Raw genomic sequence first — 20,079 nt, 5'->3', positions numbered from 1 at the left:
CTTGGATCTTTAGATATGAAGTTTTTCCCAAAGGTGCAAATTTCTGTTTATTTGGACTGTATTTGATATATTGGGTTAATAATCATGACTGTAACTATTTCTCATTAATATGAGCACTAATATTAACTATCACAATTAAATGTTATTTAATACTGATTTTAATTTGTTAGGATTTATCTGTAAGAAGATATTTGCTTAAAATGTAGTAAAAGTAACAGCGTAAGCCACCCCCCCTCAAGGATTAACAATATTTTGAGCAAAGTAAAGATAAGAGACAAATTCCCACAATAAATTGAAGCAAAGAAGTGTTACATTAATTTTTCTAATTTTACTGTTTGAAATTGGAATCAGTAATTTGATCGGATCGGTCTCTTCATGCCTAGTGCAGGCACTGTTAAGAAACACGTTTCATATGCAGGGTTTTTCTTCCTTTTCTTGGTCTTTGTCAGATTTTTCTGTGGAGAAAAACTTTTTTGATCCTTTTTCTCCACCTTTGAATCTGGTCTTACTTAGGTGACCCAACAGAGTAATACTTGTAAAGCTTTAGATAACATATTATTTCACATATCATCTATGCAACACAGCTTTCTTTTAGTATCTGTAAGGACATTTATCTTTTCAGTCAACACAAATAATTGTGCATATAAAAGCATTTTTATGAGTTTAACTGTTCAAAAGTATGAATAATTTACTTGATACCATTGCTGTGGAGTACTGAATAAAACAGAAGAGAATCTCAGTAGATCAGGAGGTATTCTCATTATCGAGTGATCTCATCAATGAAAAAAATATATATTTTTTTTTTTTTAATGTAAAACATAGGGGCCCCTATGTTAATGGCCCAACATAACGGCCCCTATGTTGTTTAATGTCACTATTTAAAATAAAAGGGCACTAGCATCAGAGGTAATACTTCAGTTTTCTTCCAACTGTGGCGAGAAAGCTTATCCTACTCAACTGTCCATGGAAAGGATTTTTATAGTCCCTTGCAGAACCATAAAAAGGGGTGGGGTTTTTTTTTTTTTTTGTAATACAGCTCTTTCTAAATCTAAGATTTTGCAAGCCACATTGAGAAATTTGGATACACCTTGCTGCTTGTTATCAATAAAAATATTGAACTGTTGAACCCTTAAGGTAATTACGGCAATTTTTTTAAGACCTTATCTTCTCTACTTGATTAAATTTTATTCCTGTGCTCTGCAGAAGTAGTTCTGTTCATGTGCTGCTTTCAGGTTTTAGTCAGCTAATGGTCTGCTGTGTTTCATGCTGCTTGATTTTCTTTAATTTGTGTGGTTCTGGTTAGGATATGTTGAAATAGGGGAGTTAAATAGCAGACATCATCCAGATGCATGTATTTGGTATGTTTGGAGATAATATTATCTGGCCAGCTACAAGTGGGGTCGGTTCTCTTCTTAGTGAAGTTTATGAAAAGAATTCAATCAAGATGATACGTGCAAAGATACTCTTTGTCTCATGAAATCCCCAAAGCCACAAATAGTTGGAGACTTGGAAAATATACTAGATAAGTATCACTATATATTTACCTTGCTCTAAAACTTTTTAAAAAGCATCTGCTGATTCTTGTAATTTTCTTAAATGTCCATCGATTTTTGTTAAACAACATCTTCAGGAGTTTTCTTGGAACATAATGAACATTCAAACCAGATTAGACCAAAATCTATTTAGCCTAGTATTTTGTCTTTTATAGCAGTGATCACCTTAATTCATTATTTGCCAAACAAAATTACAAATTTCCAATGCTTTTGGGGAGAGGGAGGAATATACATCCTAAAGGGAAGGTTTACAGCATTTAAACAGGTTAAAGCATGATTGTCTGAAGGAGATCAAACAGCTGGCTTCAATACAGTTCTTACCTGTAGCTAGACTGATTAAAGTGAAAGTAAAATTAAATAATAAAATGGGCATAAGTCGTGTTGCTATTGGCAAGCACTGCTAGCTGTAACTCAGGATTGAGACTTTCTGTGACTTGTTCTAGCTGTTGTGAGTCCAAAGTAATGTAGGAATCATCCCATTTCTGCTATGTTCAGAAACACTAGTTTTTTCTGTGGGGCAAATCCCAGCTCTCATCCTTGAACATGGAGAGTTTTGCAGTGGAGCTGCTTGTACTCTAGTAGATTTAGGGGAGGTTTAGCGAAGCCTACCTCAGGGGTGTTCATGGGCTGCAGACTGCAGAGCCTGGTTACTCGCAAGCTGTTGATCAGCACTGCCAGTGGAGATATTTAGCTGGCACAAGTACAAATTCCCACACAGCAGCCCACACTAGAGGATTTCTTCCCTCTCCATTTCCTGCTGCCTGAGCCACAGTACCTTCAGGTTTAGCATAAGAAACATTATCTCTGCCAGAGAGATAACCTACCAGAAACGGAATGCTAAAATAGCAGCCTTTCACTGACAAAAAGACACAAAAGGACATTAGGTAAAAAAAAAAAAAGTCTCATTGTGACTGGTATGAGCTGCCATACTGGTAGATTTGATAATTTTTTTTCTCCAGTCTATTAAAACTTTTTAAAGAAGTAGTGAATGAGATTAGTATCAAGGAAATACTGTGGATCTTTGCTGAGCAGTAATTATGGGTAGGTGTTTTTCAAAACCCTGTATGAAAACCAAGATGGAGGTGGATAAAAAAGGTTTGCCAATTCAAAAATTGGGGGGGAACCACCAGAAAACCCCAAACCACTTCTAGTTTGAGACATGCATATGACTATAGTAATTTTTATCAAGCCTGGCATTTGAAAATTAATGCTTGACACGGACAACTAAGACAACATGAATAGCCATATTATGTGTAGGACTGAAGATTAAATGAGTTTTTCTTGAGTTTGAATTCTGTTTGCATCCATAGAGAAGCTTTGGTATTTATTTGGTAATTTTTCGAACTAGGTAATAATTCTGTACTGAAAACTTCAGTTGCTAGTTAACTTAAAATACATTTTTTACCTTTGTAAGGCTATTGAGCAAATCCTTGGGGAAGAACCTTTCTAGACACACAGAGGGCAAGGAGTGCTGGCACCAGAGATTTGTTAAAAGCAAATTGTTCCTGACCACCTTGTCTTCTGTGATGAAGTGACTGGCTTGGTGGATGAAGGGCAAGCCACAGATGTCATTTTCCTTGGCTTCAGCAAGGCATTCAACAGTGTTTCCTCTAGCATCGTCATAGCAAAACTGGAGAAATATAGACTGGTTAGGTGGACAACAAGATGGGTGGACAAGGGTAATGGTCAGCAGTTCAAAGTCCAGATGGTAGCCAGTTATTATTGGCATTCCTTTTAAGTTGGCACCAAGGCCCATGCTATTTAACAGCCTGGACAACAGGATGAAACGCTAAGAGAGACCTAAGAAATTAACTGTGGTTCTTTAAGGGAAAAATTTAACTTTATTATCTTTCTGAAGTTCATTTAAAAATAGATGTATTATCTTTAAAAATCATATAAATACTTGACCTGAAATTACTGTTTATCTTGAGCATTTTTCCCATGCTTAGGTAACTTGCCGGTAAGAGATTTGGAACCTGTGAACATAAGATCAAAATATTAGCAAAGTGGGTTTTTTTGCCTTTGTAATTTATAATTTAATCAAATTTTATATATGTGTATGGAGTCTAATAATAATCATTGGTATGAAGGGTTAGAAAACTGCAATAGCTAAGCAAAGAATTTAAAGCTGGTCTGTTATATAAGTCAAAGGATCATCATTAATTTTAGATGGAAATTAAAAAGGTGCTTTATTTTCAAAATTCCCTTTTGAAGCTATATTCTGTCTCTGTCACCTCTGTTTTTTGGGGAGTGATGAGATAAACTGGAAAGTAATCTTAATTCCTAGTTATAATTAGAAATACAGTCTTAACGATTCTTTTACTATTCTTTGTTAGGAATCCCAGAATTTATATTCATCTCTTCCCCTCTTAGTGGTTTTTTTTTTTTATATTTGGCTTTTGTCAATTTAAGCTGTTTTTTCAGTACATGTTTTGAAGTAACTTGGGAAGAGAAATAATGCTATACTATATAGCCTCTTCCCTTCTTCAGACCACATTCCCACTTACAAAACGCATCTCTGTGGTGCTTCCTTCTTTCACAAGGATATGTTCATCCTTAATTGTTCAGCACCTTTCTCTTCTCCCTAGAGTCCTTTAGTTTTGTATCGATATTTTAATTGTTCAATGCTTTTGGTTCTTAAGTGATGAGTGCACAGGCAGTTAACAAAACACAAAATAGTGAAGGAGAAAAAAAGCCATTCTTTGCATTTACAATCAAGATTTCCAAACTTCTCTTGAACTTTTAGTGGCACCCGTATATCTGAGTGTAAACAGCATGTGTAGGCATATAGAATAATTATGTTGTGATAGAGGTGGTCTTGTTAATGAACTTGAACTGATGGTCATTATGCTTTTAACCTTTATTCAGTGACACAGGTTCAGTTTTATGCAGTTTAATGGGAACAATAAATATCTGTTTCTTTAAATTAAAAAAAAGTTTTCATGCAATAGACAGAACTTCTTAATAATCATAGCTAATTGCATTTCTTTCTTCCTCAGAAGAAGGTAGTTGCTAAATACTGTATTAATGCATATACAATTAAAAAGTGAAAGCTTGCATTTGTGAATCAGTCACTGTACGTTAGTGATAAGATTCTACAGATAAATCCTTGCATTGAACTGAAATATGCTTGATATGGCTAATAGAGAATGCGATGAACCATTTATCAATGTGTGATAAAACAAATCATGCAAACTAAATAATAGTATCTCTAGAGACCAGTTAGTTTCTTCAACAAATAGACCGGTTTCCATGCTGATTGATGATAGTATCTCTGTATCTTTCAGGTACTGGGTATGGTGGGTTAAGCATGTATTTTCTCTTGTGCATGATAAAAGGCTTAAAGCAATGTCACCTGATTTCATGGGCTGCGACACCCTCTGATACAGCTTGTGATCATAAGAACCAAAAATTTAAAAATGAGTCTGAGAGGAGCTGCGGTGCTTCCTGCAAGGTGTTAATTCTTCAGTTTTTATGTCCATAAGCAAGTAACACTGCTAGGATCACTGGTCTAAAGCACTCGCCCAAGGGCTGCTGCCCTTCTGCTATTTCTGTGCCTTTGGGCCCCAATAACATTATGTATGATTATACAGGTTACTAATTGAATTTTCTAAGGGGAGAGGGGAGTTTAATTCCAATAGTTTATATTTCACTTCAGCAAATTCAAAATAAAATGTATAATTTGCTTAGCAAATTGGATTACCAAGCTGTGTAGCTGTTGATCGATTTGGAAATCTGCATGTTCCTTTCCTCTGGGTAGACAACTTCAGATAATAAGACAAAAAGTATTATAGAAGAAAAAGCTGTCTGAGAAGTGACCTTATTAAGCCACTTGTTTGAGTAACTGAAAATAAATTAGTAGTATGTTTCTGTGCTTTTATATATAGCAAAATTAAACTGAATAAACCCACTGAATTAAGCTTGATTTATTTAGTTTCAAACTGAAGTTGGCCTAAACGTACATGTTTTGTTGATAATAGAAATTAATATTAACCTAATACTTTATATTAAACTCAGTATAAATACATATTTTCCCCATATTATCTGGCAATATTTGCTCCACTTATTCAGTGGTTCTGCAAATACTGTTAGATAGCGAAAAGCTGTGTGCTTGCCCTTAATAGAAATTTCAAAAAAAGCTGCTTAATAAAATGACAAAATATGTAAACTTTTCTATTTTTCTTTCACGTTTATTTAAAAGAGGAAAGTCTGTAGTCTGAACTGCTGGGATCTGTTCTACAGAGCTATAGAAAGATATAGGTGCTCCAAAAATGGGAGGATCTCCGTATACCTTAGAAAAAGCAGTAACGCAAGCGTGCGACTCTTTCTGCGCACAGTGAAGACTGTAGCCATGCAAAATTTGAGATCACAGGCCCTTGGAGTTGAACATCTGGGGAACAATGCGAGTTCTTTCCTACTAAAAACAACTCGGAACATCAGCTGACCCGTACCCATATTTTTGTGGTGTTTATCTCATCTTGCAAGTGTTATAAAATCTTTTCATGAGAAGATATATGTGAAAAGCTGTTGAAAGTCTTCCATTGAGGAGCTTGTGTCTCTAACCTAGTAGAGAAGTCCTGAAATACCTCAGACTCTTCATGGGGAAGCGGGGGGAAAGTGGTTAACAGCAGTTGTCACCTCTTTGGTAAAAACTAAGCAAAGATGGAAAACAGTCTTCCCAGACTCTAGGAAAGAGATCTTGAACATCACATTTCTTTAGGTTTTTCTTCAGTGGCTCAGTGCAGCTGGCTGGCATAAGTTTACACCTAAGTGAGTACACTTCAGGCAGTTTTGTTGTTCAGTCATGGAACAAACTTCTCTGGAGATCTTGAATCATAGCAGTTATCTCCTGAAGAACAGCTTAAAAATTTTGCAGGTTGTAGGTGATTTGTTCATAGGAACAAATTTCTCCAATACATCCAGTACAAGTGTGGCTATTCTTGCAGTGATAGTAATATAAGGACGAGGCATAGTCAGTCATACCAGCAACCACCTACACATGCTCTAGAAATACACTGATGAAATTCAACAGACTACTCACACATGGGTTTCTGTGTTGCTCATAGATTAGAGTGGATTGTTTTAATTGTTTTACTGATACTCCATTGGAAAAGATTATCCAAAAGAAGTTCTCCAAAACAGTCTCAGAATAGCAGTTTCTGCAAGTCACTGCCCGTAGAAAAATACAGCAGATCTTACCTGGAGAGAACACAATATTGTATTAGCTAGAGAGAAAAACAATTACTATCATTGTGCCAAACTTCCAAGTTCATTCTTCTCTGCTGAAAACAATGTAGAGAAATAGGTATCAATCTTTGGCCACAAATCCTGATATTTTCAGGCATATAAAAAATAGAGAATATTTTCATTCTGCAGTTTCCTGTTGACGCTGGCAGAAGGTCAGCAATGTGTTAACTTCTACTTCCCAGCACATTTTAAGACTTCAGAAGATGCTTAGTTTTATAAAGCTCTCCATGTACCCTGCTTCCCTTGAATTCAGCAGAAGCTTTGTGATCTTGTAAAGCAACAACAGAGTTAATCCAGTGTTGAGAGCTTTTAAAACTCTTACCCTAGAAAAGTAGCACTGATTTATACAAGAGGTTAAAGCCCTTAGATCACACCACCAAAAAAGGGAAACTATTTCCAGTGCGGCGTTGCCCAGTACATGTGTTTATTGGAAAAGCTACCTGAACAGAAGCCAAAATAATCTCCTAAGAACTGGCTTTAAACGAGCAAATTATGAACAAAATAACAATTGACTGAAAAATCTTGAAGAAAGAAAGTATACAATATTTAAAGTTGTTCCATTTTATCAGACTCCTCAGTGTCTGAAGAGAGAGCACTTGAAAAGATAGTTTCATTTCTGTCTCTGCAAATTCCAACTCACAGTATTCTCAGATATTAATCTCTTCAACATTAATGCCAATCATTATTTTCCTTTTCTAAATGCAGCTTCTTTGTCCCATGCAACTATAGAAAAAAACAAACCTGTAGCTGTTCCACATCCTATACATCCATTATTTTTAATTACTGATGTGAAAAATGTAATAATATTGGTATACAGGAGGCCAGGGTGCTCTTTGCTTGGTATTTCTCATACTGACTCATCATATGTGAGTCATTGTGTGTAGGTTCTTGGGTCCCTCCCCCACCTCCATAGTTTGATACTAGTTGTGACTTAGTTTAATAAAACTTTAAGGCATTTTTTATCTCAAGAGTTCCTACATATGCAGCTTGTACTGCTGTTCCACAGGCTACTTGGGGCAACTTTCAGTTTCACTCTTCACTGTTTGTTTGCTGTTTCTAAGCAAAGGACTGTTATCTGTAAAATGAGTCAGAATGGGTCTTTTGTTCTTCTTTTTCCTTATGAAACTAATAGCAACATAACCCTTCAAATTAATGTTTGGGTTTTATTTTTTAATGTGGCAGTATTTTTGAAGTAGACACACTTTTCAGATTAACGATAAAAGCAATAGGTTTGTGTTTATTTCCACTTGTCTTTGTATGTCTGCAAGAACAGCAGACTTTGTTGTAACAGCAGATTTGCTGTAGTGCTCAGTTCAGCTCCATGTGTTAAACTAGTTTCGTACCTTTACCAGCATAATTAATTTAAAAGTATTACATATTTAGTTTTAATGCTGTGAAAAAAGGCTCTGTGCGATTACAGTATTTGAGGCAGTTTAGAAAACTGGCAGCGACAACGTGCCTGGTGGTTAATTATCTATGTTGGCTTTGTGGCTCTCGTAGTGCCTTTGTATATGTCTAGACAACAAATTCCTAGATAACAAATTCCCTGTAAAGTAGATTAAGTTTTAAAGCTTGTGGAAGACACCAAGGGACTACTGTAGTGCGAAAAGCTGAATTTTTACTAGTCTTTTTGCTGAAAAGGTTAAAGGATAGGACAAAATAATTTTTTTTTGGTCCTACGTGTATTTTAATACGTACCAGTTCATACTGATAACACGTAACTTTCTCTGAAGAGTTTTCAGTTTGTACTGTGGTTCATATTATAAACATTCATCAGCAGTTCATTCCAGAAAGAGGATAATCCCTTCTGTTGAGAAGCAGTATAGAAAGGAGTACTGAAAAGAGTGAGCATTTAAAAGGGATAAACGTAGAAGAGAAATGCAGTTCTGTTGAAAATTTGAAGAAACTACTACATTGTGTGCCAGAGAAGAAACAGAGGAACTGGTAAGTTGATTTGGATGGTAAAGCTAAAGGCTTAGAAGATACTGAGCCTTGCTGGGACTTTAAATACTAAGGTTTAAATAAAGTATGTTGTCACATGAAACATGGCTGGTGCTCCATGTGGAGAAGGGTCAAAGGTAGATAGATCAGAGCAGCATAAAATAACTGTAGTAATAGTGTTTGGGGTGCACTTATAAATTAAATATTATGATAATAATTATAATATGGAAAAAAATTGTGAATTCATACAGATGTGTCCTGCACTGTCATTTATTCTCTAGGGAAATAGTGTAACTTCCAAAGAAAGTTAATTTGTATTAACATGAGAGTGTTGTGAAGAAGCTGTGTGCACTTGTGAACAGTTTCATTGATTTAGAATAGCTTCCTGAAATGATGTATGAGCATAAGGCTTAAAAAATAATACATAGCTAAGTTATGTCCACTGCTTCCTTATAATTTCCCCAAGTATTATGTTGCCGTATGGTACTTGTTTATAATTTGCTAATAATATGGTTTGAGTGAGAAAACAATAACTTATCCCGTTATCCAAAATGCAACTAGATGGTTAACAAGCAGATAACGCATCAGCTCTTGAACATTATAAATGAAAATAATTGTATTTAACACAAAGCATATATATATTTGGGTGTTCTAATAGTTTCTTTTGGTATTGCAGGAAACAGCATACTCCATTCAGCAGCAGACAGTGTGACAAGTGCAGTACAGAAGGCAAGTCAGGCTTTGAATGAGCGTGGTGAAAGGCTAGGTCGAGCAGAAGAAAAGACAGAGGAGCTGAAAAACAGTGCTCAGCAGTTTGCAGAAACTGCACACAAGGTAAGATTTTGGCAGGATAAGGCTCTCAGTAGGTTAAAGTCACACATTCCTTTATTTTGAGAGGAGGAAGCTCTAGAAAGAATTGCAGTCAGTCACTGTTTACAAACAGCTTGCTGTTTTCCTTGATACTGTTCCTCACTTGGCAGATTTCTGGTTTATAACTTCTTCTGTGCATAGATCTGAGGTTTGCTGCATTTCCACTTGAATTGAAGCTACCTGTCTTCACTTTCTTGAAGCATATTTCAAATCCATCTTCCCACTACTGTTTGGTACTATTCCTCGTACTTTGTGCAGCAGTGTAGTGAAATTGTTGTTAATCCCCTTTGATAAGCAGTCATAGGTCTGTGACTGTCTGTTTCTAAAGACATATCTTTTTATGTCTGGAAATGTTATTTATGAGGATTTTGAGGAATTGGTCCATCTCAGGAATGTAGGGACATTCCCTATTCTTGGTGGAAGGTATTGATAGTACTCTCTGCCTGTTGCTTCTGCATGTGCGTAATGGTGCTGAGCTTCCATCTCTGACAGAAATTCTAGGCATCCACAGCATCTGATTTGGTGGCTGTGTAGCACATCCACAGCAGACAGAATGCTTTTCAAAAAAAAGGTAAAAGTTTTCTGAACATGAGCAACCATTTTAGCATGCAAGTTTAATAGTTTTGCTGCTTAGCACATGTGTTAGGCTTTATCATGCTTATGCCAAAAAATGCCTGGCTACTGCATTAACACTAGAAATCCTAGATTGATAACTTGCAGTTCTATACAAGCCTCTGTCTTGTGACATTTTAAAGATTACATAAAACAACTTTTTTAATATTTACTGGGATAATCCTCCACTTTGTGGTCCATTTAGATTAGCATGGTTCAGCTTAGTGGCCTGAGTGTGGTACGAGCCTGCTCTTGGACTTTTCCATCTATCACCACCACCTTCCCCACACACACACACACACAGAGTGATAGTAACTATATCAACTTAGAAAACCAACCTTAAACAGCAGCTACCGCTGCTTCTAGGATAGGGGGCAAAAGGTTTGCTACTTTAGAGTAAAGCATAGAATGCTGTTTGGTGGAGAGTTCAAAAATGAAAAATGCCTCTGATAGTTGGGCTGCTATGAATCTTGATTAAGATTTAAATAGGTTTCATTAGTGCATGTTGCCCTTTCATCTTCCACATGTGCAGAACAGTAGTTCCACAGATGAAGACATGCTGTGAACAGAAACAAATCTTTTCAACAGGTTCTATTAGGAAAATCTCATTTTAAAAACTCAGGATTAAAGGATGCAGTATTATAATAAAAATACTATCTTTGATAGTCTGTGCTGTACCATATTTAGAAATAAAAATTTACACAATCCTGATGTAATAATTCAAAACAAAAATTGGAGAGAAACATAGCAGGAATGGTGAAGAAGCTAAAAACATCCACAAGTATTTTATTTTTTTAATCAAAAAATGTGGGAAATTCTCAATCAGGGTTTTGTACATAGTCATTTGATTTTACATGTCTCTGTGGCAATAAGTGAGAACAGTTCCTGCAGAAAATGTCTAAGTGATGCAGAATGGAAAAGGATAATCCCCATTTGGACTGTGTGCTGGACTGAGATGTATGAAACCTTCCTGCCCGTCCAGTTCTGCAGAATACCAGATTACCACACTTCCTCAGATGAGTGTGAGGCCATGTGCTGTTGAAGCTATCCCAATTACTAGCTGCCTGAAACAGGAGCGTGACAGTCTTTCAGTGGATGATAGTTAAGGATTTGTAATAAATGCTTGGGTTTTGTCTTTTTAACAAGAAAATAACATCTTTGGGTTTGAAGAAAACAAAATATAGTTTAGTTCTTCAAGGACTGCAAATGAATACTTGTCATCTTGCTGATGATAAGGATAACTTAGTATAATGGGCTTTACAACATTTTTGTTCTTGCAAATTTTTCTGTATTGGTACCCCAAGTCTTGAATTGTATCTTAGAGGTGCAGTGGTCCTGCAATTTCTCTACTGTTGTCTCACAAAAATGCATAGGACAGCCACCCAGGAATGTATTAGGTTAGAGAGACTGTTGTTTTATGGTGGTGTGCTTTGGTTTGCAAGAGAGTTTTGTTGGGGTTTTGGTGGAGCGTTTATGAATAAGTACAGTATTGTTTTTTGGTAACGTTCCTCTGGTTAAGTCTTTGAGGGGTAGCTTCTACTCTGACTTTAGATGTTGTTTGTACAGAAAAGAAAACATATTACTCTAGTGAAACCAGGAAAGTGAGGTCCAGCTGAGTGTTGCTTAAATGGCAAAATTGCAACTTTCCGGCAAAACATTGACAGTGAAGAGAAAGGCACCAATTTTAACTTACTAGTATTTGTGAACAGTTTGTGCAGCAAAGCAGAGTTCCCATTTTGGTTGCTTTGTAGTTGCCTTCAGTAAAATGGTAAAAGTACTTTGAATTATTGTCAGCCCATAATTAATTTCACCACTGTAGTATCATGACTGGATACAGATTTCTCTTACAGCTCAATTTGTATGTCTGGATGATACTTGGGCAACAAACAGGAGGAGCTGGAAACCATTGTGCAGCAGGAAAACTATGATACCATTGCAATCACAGAAACATGGTGGGATGACTTGCACAACTGGAGGCTGCAATGGATGGCTATAAACCCTTCAGAAGGGACAGGCAAGGAAGGCGAGGCGGTGGGGTAGCCCTGTGTGTTAGGGAGTGTTTGGATAGTTTAGAGCTTGATGATGGTGACAATAGGGTTGAGTGTTTATGGGTAAGAATCAGGGGGAAGGCCAACAAGGCAGATATCATGGTGGGAGTCTGCTACAGACCACCCAACCAGGATGAAGAGGCAGACGAAATATTCTATAAGCAGCTGGGAGAAGTCTCACAGTCGCTAGCCTTTGTTCTTGTGGGGGACTTCAACTTACCAGATGTCTGCTGGAATTACAATACAGCAGAGAGGAAACAGTCTAGGAGGTTCCTGGAGTGTGTGGAAGATAGCTTCCTGACACAGCTGAGAGTGAGACAACTAGGGAAGGTGCCCTGCTGGACCTGTTGTTCACATACAGAGAAGGACTTGTGAGCGATGTGATGGTTGGAGGCCGTCTTGGGCAGAGTGATCATGAAATGATAGATTTTTTGATTCTTAGAGAAGTGAGGAGGGGGGTCAGCAGAACTGCTGCCTTGGACTTCTGGAGGGCAGACTTTGGCCTGTTTCGGAGCCTGGCTGACAGAGTCCCCTGGGAGGCAGTCCTGAAGGGCAAAGGAGTCCAGGAAGGCTGGACATTCTTCAAGGCGGAGATCTTAAAGGTGTAGGAGCAAGCCATCCCTATGTGCCAAAAGATGAGCTGGCAAGGAAGAAGACCGGCCTGGCTGAACAGACGGCTTTGGCTGGAACTCAGGAAAAAAGGGAGAATTTATGACCTTTGGAAGAAGGGGCAGGCAACTCAGGAGGACTACAAAGATGTCGTGAGGTTATGCAGGGAGAAAATTAGAAGGGCCAGAGCCCAACTAGAACTTAATCTGGCTACTGCCATAAAAGACAATAAAAAATGTTTCCATAAATACATTAGCAACAAAAGGAGGGCTAAGGAGAATCTCCATCCCTTATTGGATGCCGGGAGGGGAACATAGTGACAAAGGATGAAGAAAAGGCTGAGGTACTTAATGCCTTCTTTGCCTCAGTCTTTAATAGTAAGACCAGTTGTCCTCCAGGTACCCAGCCCCCTGAGCTGGAAGACAGGGATGGGGAACAGAATGAAGCCCCCATAATCCAGGGGGAAATGGTTAGTAACCTGCTACACTACTTAGACACGCACACAAGTCTATGGGGCCGGATGGGATCCACCCAAGGGTACTGAGGGAGCTGGCAGAAGTGCTCACCAAGCCACTTTCAATCCTTTATCAGCAGTCCTGGCTAACCAGGGAGGTCCCAGTTGACTGGAGGTTAGCAAATGTGACACCCATCTACAAGAAGGGCCGGGAGGAGGATCTGGGGAACTACAGGCCTGTCAGTCTGACCTTGGTGCCAGGGAAGGTTATGGAGCAGATCATCTTGAGTCCCATCATGCGGCATATACAGGACAAGCAGGTGCTCAGGCCCAGTCAGCATGGGTTTATGAAAGGCAGGTCCTGCTTGACTAACCTGATCTCCTTGTACGACAAGGTGACCCACTTAGTGGATGAGGGAAAGGCAGTGGATGTTATCTAGGTAGACTTTAGTAAAGCCTTTGACACGGTTTCCCGCAGCATTCTGGAGAAACTGGCTGCTCATGGCTTGGATGGGTGTACTCTTTGCTGGATCAAAAACTGGCTGGATGGCCGGGCCCAAAGAGTGGTGGTGAATGGAATTTAAATCCAGTTGGCGGCCGGTCACAAGTGTTGTTCCCCAGGGCTCTGTGTTGGGGCCAGTTCTGTTTAATATCTTTATCATAATGATCTGGATGAAGGGATTGAGTGCACCCTCAGTAAGTTTGCAGATGACACCAAGTTGTGTGGGAGTGTTGATCTGCTTGAGGGTAGGAAGGCTCTACAGAGGGACCTGGACAGGCTGCATCGATGGGCCAAGGCCAGCTGTATGAAGTTCAACAAGGCCAAGTGCCAGGTCCTGCACTTGGGCCACAACAACCCCATGCAACGCTAGAGGCTTGGGGAAGAGTGTCTGGAAAGCTGCCTGGCATAAAAGGACTTGGGGGTGTTGGTCAACAGCCGGCTGAATATGAGCCAGCAGTGTGCCCAGGTGGCCAAGAAAGCCAATAGCACCCTGGCTTGTATGAGGAATAGTGTGGCCAGCAGGACTAGGGAAGTGATCGTCCCCCTGTACTCAGCACTGGCGAGGCCGCACCTCAAATACTGTGTTCAGTTTTGGGCCCCTCACTACAAGAGAGACATGGAGGTGCTGGAGCGTGTCCAGAGAAGGGCAACGAAGCTGGTGAAGGGTCTGGAGCACAAGTCCTGTGAGGAGCAGTTGAGGGAACTGGGGTTGTTTAGTCTGGAGAACAGGAGGCTGAGGGGAGACCTTATTGCTCTCTACAACTACCTGAAAGGAGGTTGTAGTGAGGTGGGGGTCGGTCTCTTTTCCCAAGTAACAAGTGGTAAGATGAGACGAAATGGCCTTGAGTTGCGTCAGGAAAGATTTAGATTGGCTATTAGGAAAAATTTCTTCACTGAAAGGGTTATCCAGCATTGGAACAGGCTGCCCAGGGAAGTGGTTGAGTCACCATCCCTGGAGGTATTTAGAAGACATTTGGATGAGGTGCTTAGGGACATGGTATAGTGGTGGTCTTGGTAGTGCTAGGTTAACGGTTGGACTTGATGATCTTAAAGGTCTTTTCCAACCTAAATGATTCTGCGATTCTACTTCAGCTATATGTGAGGTTATTTTAAGATATAAAACGCATAATGGGGACAGTGGAAGATGCATGGCATAGAAATACTCTTTCTAGCATCTTTAAAAAACACCTTAGTCACCTGTAAATAAAAAAAAAAACAAAAAACACCCACTTAGTTTGTACCAGAAACAATAGCACTCACAGAGTGTTTCTGTTCTGGCTATCAGAGTTTGTTGAATGAAACCATATATCTATATTTAGTTGTGTAAAGGCTGGAACTTAGCTCAGGGTAACTATCAAATCCTCCTTATGACATGTTCTTCATCATCTTTGCCTCTCAAAAATTCCTTCCCCTTGTTGGTGACTGCACAGGAGCTCAGGGTTGCGGATTCTGTATAATAAAAACTTGTTGTCAGAGTTACCTGCTAAAGACACATTTTCCTGAAAAAAAATCTTTTTGTTTGAGAGGAGAAAGAAAAGTGTTGGTTGGAGTTCTTTCATGCTGAAATGCCTTTCCGATATATCTCTACAAATAATTTTTTTTTTTTTAATGGCCTATTTATGACCAGGTCCTTGAGTATTAAAGGGTTATGCCAATTAAATTTGAGTCCTTTATTGGTCAGCATTTCACTGGTAGTAAATGAGGAAATTTTAATTGCCCCTACCAGTTCTGGTTTCTAGGTAACTTCCTAGAGGGTTCACTCATCTCAGCTTTGTTAGCATGCTGGTATCTACAGATACCAATTTTTTATTATACAGAGTCTAAAACTAGGTTCCTCTTGGTTTTCCAAAGTCACTTTTTGTACAGGATTTAACTCACTTTAGCTCTTTCTTCTCCCTCTCGTTCCCAGTTTTAAGTCTGTTTTTGAATTATTTGAAATGGAAATAATCAGTAATCACAGAGGTAGAAAGGCAATCAGTCCTTAATTTTTCATCATTAGGTAGTGGCAGAGCTGCTGAACAGGTGTTTTAAATTACTTGTCTAGAATTTCTGATTGTATTTAACAATCCAAATCATTAGGTCTAAATGACCATTCTTTCAAGCATGTCTTTTTTGCTAGCATTTTTTTTTGTCTTGCTCTAGCCCTCCTCACAAGTAGCAAAATAATGGAACATTGGGAAACACAGCTATAAAAGCAGATAAATCCTGCCTCCTCAGCGTGCCAACGGGAGACTTGGCCTATCCGTCACAGTAAAGGGAACGATTGCATATCTGTGTGCAAAGAAATTATGGATTTCGGGCATCTTTTGGAGAATTCAGTTTACAAACTCTTCTGATCCATACTAGCCACATTAGCTTGATAGAGCTATTGTTACATATGATCTCTCGTTAATTCGTTTTTTCTTTCTATTTCAGCTTGCCATGAAGCACAAATGCTGAGATACTGCCCAAAGTTGAAATCTTCCTGAGAGAAACTGAAAAGGCTACATTCAGCAACTTTTACAGGAGATCCAGACTTCTGTGTGCTTTTTTTCTTCCAGTTCAGTGGAGATGCATTCTTTCTGTGCAGGAAAAAGTGTTGCATTTCTACCTTTTTGACTTACTTTTGTTCCTCTTTTGTAATATTGCTACACAGTGCTGCAGTACTTTCTACCTGTATTTCAGTTGTTACAGGAGTGAAAGCAAACAGGGGAACTGGACCAAATGACAAGCTGATCAGGATTAAAATAGTAATATTCTTCCCCAATTGTACAGAAAATTATTTAACTGGTTGTGGACATATGTATGGAAATAAAATCCAAAGAAGAGGTATACTTTTCTTCATTTTATGTAGCATCAGCAGAATGTGAATGTTGGAATTAAACACCTGGGGTTGTAACTATAGTTGAGAATAGACTACTTTGTGTGAGAAACAGAAAAACTTGTTTCTTCTACCCAATGTAGGAAGTTTTGCATGTGCCATCACCAGCATTCAGAAGTGCATATCTGAATTTCATAGGGGAATCTGTTACCAGTGCTGCATTTTGAATATTCCTATTTTCCTTCCAGATTGATTATTTGAATAGTATAATGAAACCTATGGAATGTATGCTTCAGGTTTCAAAATTGAGGAAGAAAGTAATTTTTACATCTATGCACACGTAGCTGTGCCTCAAACACAATCTAGAATTTAGCAATCTGGTATAAAATAACATTTCATTTTCTTTTTACCTGTGATTCTGTGGCTAAAGCCCTATGTAAATGAGAATGCAAAGGCCTGGGAAAATGAGAATGCACTATTTTCCAAGTCATCTGTTTTTCTTAAATTCTACAGTAAGAATTTTTGAGAACACTTCAGAAATTTGCCTGATTATAGAATGACTTTTGTGTTAGCTAGTCATCTGACTTTTAAAATAGAGGCTTTCAAAAAGCATGTCTTGGTACATTAGAATCGTAACTTCTAGTTTGAGTCCCAGTTTTCAATATATATTATCACTGGAAGGGTGACTCCCTACTTCATTCTGTATTCACTATATGTAATATATGCACTGTATTCTCTTACAAAAATAAGTAGGTTACTCTTTTCCTTCACAGCTGTTTTCTTAACATTTTTAAGATGTTCTAATATGCTTCTCAAATGAAGGGAAAAAAAAAAAAAAAGATGCTGCACTTTTTAACCGGTAAGCTGGAAACAGAAATCCTAGCAGAAGTTTCAGCCTTCATCTTCTGAAGATGCCTGCTCTTCATTTTTGTCCTTATGTTACCGGAGAGCCATAAAGGTGGCATTATATGAATGTACTGTAGTTTTCATTTTCAATGTAGAATAAGATTTTTGCATTATTAATGACACTTTAAACAGTCTGAAATCCTCAGAGCAGTGCTTGTAAGAGAAATAAAAGCTTCTGTAGTAATTGAGAATATTTTAGTTACTGCAAGCTGAAGTAACTGAAAATGTCTTGGAAATACCCATTTTGTAAAAAGATGCTTGGCTTTAGGAACACATTCTCATTTGAACTAAGGACACTGTCTAGTTAACTGATTGCATTAAAACTTTACATCTGTGGGGGTTTTTTTCCTGTAATTTAAACTGTTTTGTATGAAGCTTTTTATTTAATTTCACACTGGGAATTGAGAGAAGGGGTAAATTTGTCATCTGTGTAGTACCATACGATCATTTAAATCTATTTAGCATCAGCTCTAATAGTTACTACATCCAGCACCATCAACTGAAAAGGAATTTGGCCACATCTGTTATAAATCAGAACAGGCTCATTAACAACATGAGTTCTGAACACTCCATTGAGCTATGTACAATTAAAGCTTGCCCTGGAAATGTCAGTAGCTTTCTGAGCGCTATTGTAATGACTATGGGTATTTCTGCAAATTAACCAGGAAAACAGTCCCTCATTAGAAATTAAACTTCTGCTAGAGACAAAATGTTAGGCTATTTTTTAAAAATAGCTGCATTAGAAATCAGTCAGAGAGTACATTTTTGACCACATAGCTATCTTCTGTCATCATCTTTTCCACTCCTACTTTTTTAACTATATTCTACTGCTAACCTCACAAGTCTTTCTCTTGAGAGAAAGAACGAATAGGTTTTGAACTGCTGCCATCTAGCTGGTCTTCTAAGCTTGTCAATAATTTAGAAGAAACGTCTAAAATCCAGATCAGATAAACCTGAAAAGAATTAGTTGTCTAAATTCAGATTAAAAGGCATAGGTTTTCAGGTGCTTACATTAATATCACCTGGACAGGACAAGGTCACAGTTGCACTGCTAAGTTCCAGACCTTTGTGAGTTGAACTGTTCTAAAACATTACTTTAGTCCCACTGACAGTTTTTCAGCATTTCTTTTATATCCTCCAGTTAAGTGTATTGTGTTATGTATCATAACTCAGGACTTTTATCCAACCGTCAAAAGCCATTTACTATGGGAATTCTAAGTAACATAGTGTTATTGAATGAAGGAAAAGTGGTTTGTCTGTGTGTTTACTTTGTTCTTGCTGTTCATTAAACTACAAGATTTGGTAGTTTTTAGAAAAAAAATCAGAGGTGTATAAATGTCTATCCAAAGGTAAATCTTATAGCATTGCAATTTCCTTCTGGAACTTAGCTTGTAGTGTATACAACTTAGTATTATTAGATAGTCATGTACATAACGTATACTATATTCAGGTTAATGTTTCATATGAAAGAATGTATTTGTAAATTGTAACAACATCAATAGTTTCTTTATCTTTTTAAAGTTCTGCAAAGAATAAAAATAATGTATTGTTAGACTTGACTACTGCAAACTCTGTCTTAAAAGGCTACTTTTGTGTTTAGCAAAAGTTGTGCATTATGTGAAATATTAACAAAAATGTGCTCTCTAAAAAGTGATCTTAAAGGTAGGTAGGTTTTGCTATGATATGCCAGAATTGTAATACTTGCTGATATCTATTGTAACCAATTCCTTGAAAGTTCTCAAAGATGTATAAATTATTTTGTGCCATCCTGGGGGAAAAAAAAGTGGGACCTGCTCTCTTGAGTCATTACTGGAAGCCCTGATTTTGTCATTAAATTCTTTAACTGTGATGAAAAGAAAACTGTCCTTGGATTATTTGTCTATTCAAAATATAAACTATTTGTAAATGACATTTTTATATTTCATTCTAGCAGAATTATATTTCACACTAGCAAAACTGAATAAAACTTAGTTTCCACTGTAATGATGAAAATTTTCTCTAGAAAGAATACTGTAATTAAAAAAGAAGTAATGGAACTAGGTTCAAGATTTTCATGTCCAAGCAGATTCCAGACAACAGTTAACACAGGTTTAAGTTAGCATCCTACCTAAAGGCTGTACAGGTTAAAAAGAAGTTCTGTGTTAATTTGCTTTCAATTTGCTATGAAATGCTTATTATCAAATTGTTTCTTTTGGCTATCAATTTTATTGATAAATTTTTATCAAAGCAAAAGCAATTTTAATTGCCTCATGGGAATAAAACTATAAAGGTAGAATTCTTCTACACACACAGAAGCAATCCCATACATTCAAATGAGGGCTACTTGCAGAAGAATTGGATCAAATATGAACTGACTTTGCTGCCATCTCTTGTTTCCAGGCTTAAACATGGTCCCTAAGATCCTAATCTCAAAAATGTCCTGTTGACAAATATTGTCAGCTGGTTAAATAACTTTAGTTACTAGGTAAGTTTTGCTAGAATGCATGTCATCCATCTGCTGTTGAATGCCATACATGCCCAATGCCCAGATTGTATGA

General features: G+C 37.6%; 1 protein-coding gene across 10 annotated transcripts in view; it reads left to right on the top strand.

The window, feature by feature from the left end:
• Positions 1 to 19,387, top strand: part of STXBP6 (syntaxin binding protein 6) — a 128,467-nt gene extending 109,080 nt beyond the window's left edge. For all 10 annotated transcript variants that reach the window (XM_072865301.1, XM_072865297.1, XM_072865293.1 and 7 more), the window contains 2 exons: positions 9,418 to 9,575; positions 16,252 to 19,387. In XM_072865301.1, the coding sequence (XP_072721402.1) occupies positions 9,418 to 9,575; positions 16,252 to 16,275 (182 nt within the window). In that variant the 3' untranslated portion in view covers positions 16,276 to 19,387. The remainder of the gene's footprint in view (positions 1 to 9,417; positions 9,576 to 16,251) is intronic.
• Positions 19,388 to 20,079: the final 692 nt, after the last annotated feature.

The sequence above is a fragment of the Ciconia boyciana genome, chromosome 6 (assembly GCF_034638445.1).
Source record: "Ciconia boyciana chromosome 6, ASM3463844v1, whole genome shotgun sequence".
In the NCBI taxonomy this organism is placed as follows: domain Eukaryota; kingdom Metazoa; phylum Chordata; class Aves; order Ciconiiformes; family Ciconiidae; genus Ciconia; species Ciconia boyciana.
Note: the sequence above shows the minus strand (reverse complement) of the source record. Positions and strands in the feature narration are given on the sequence as shown.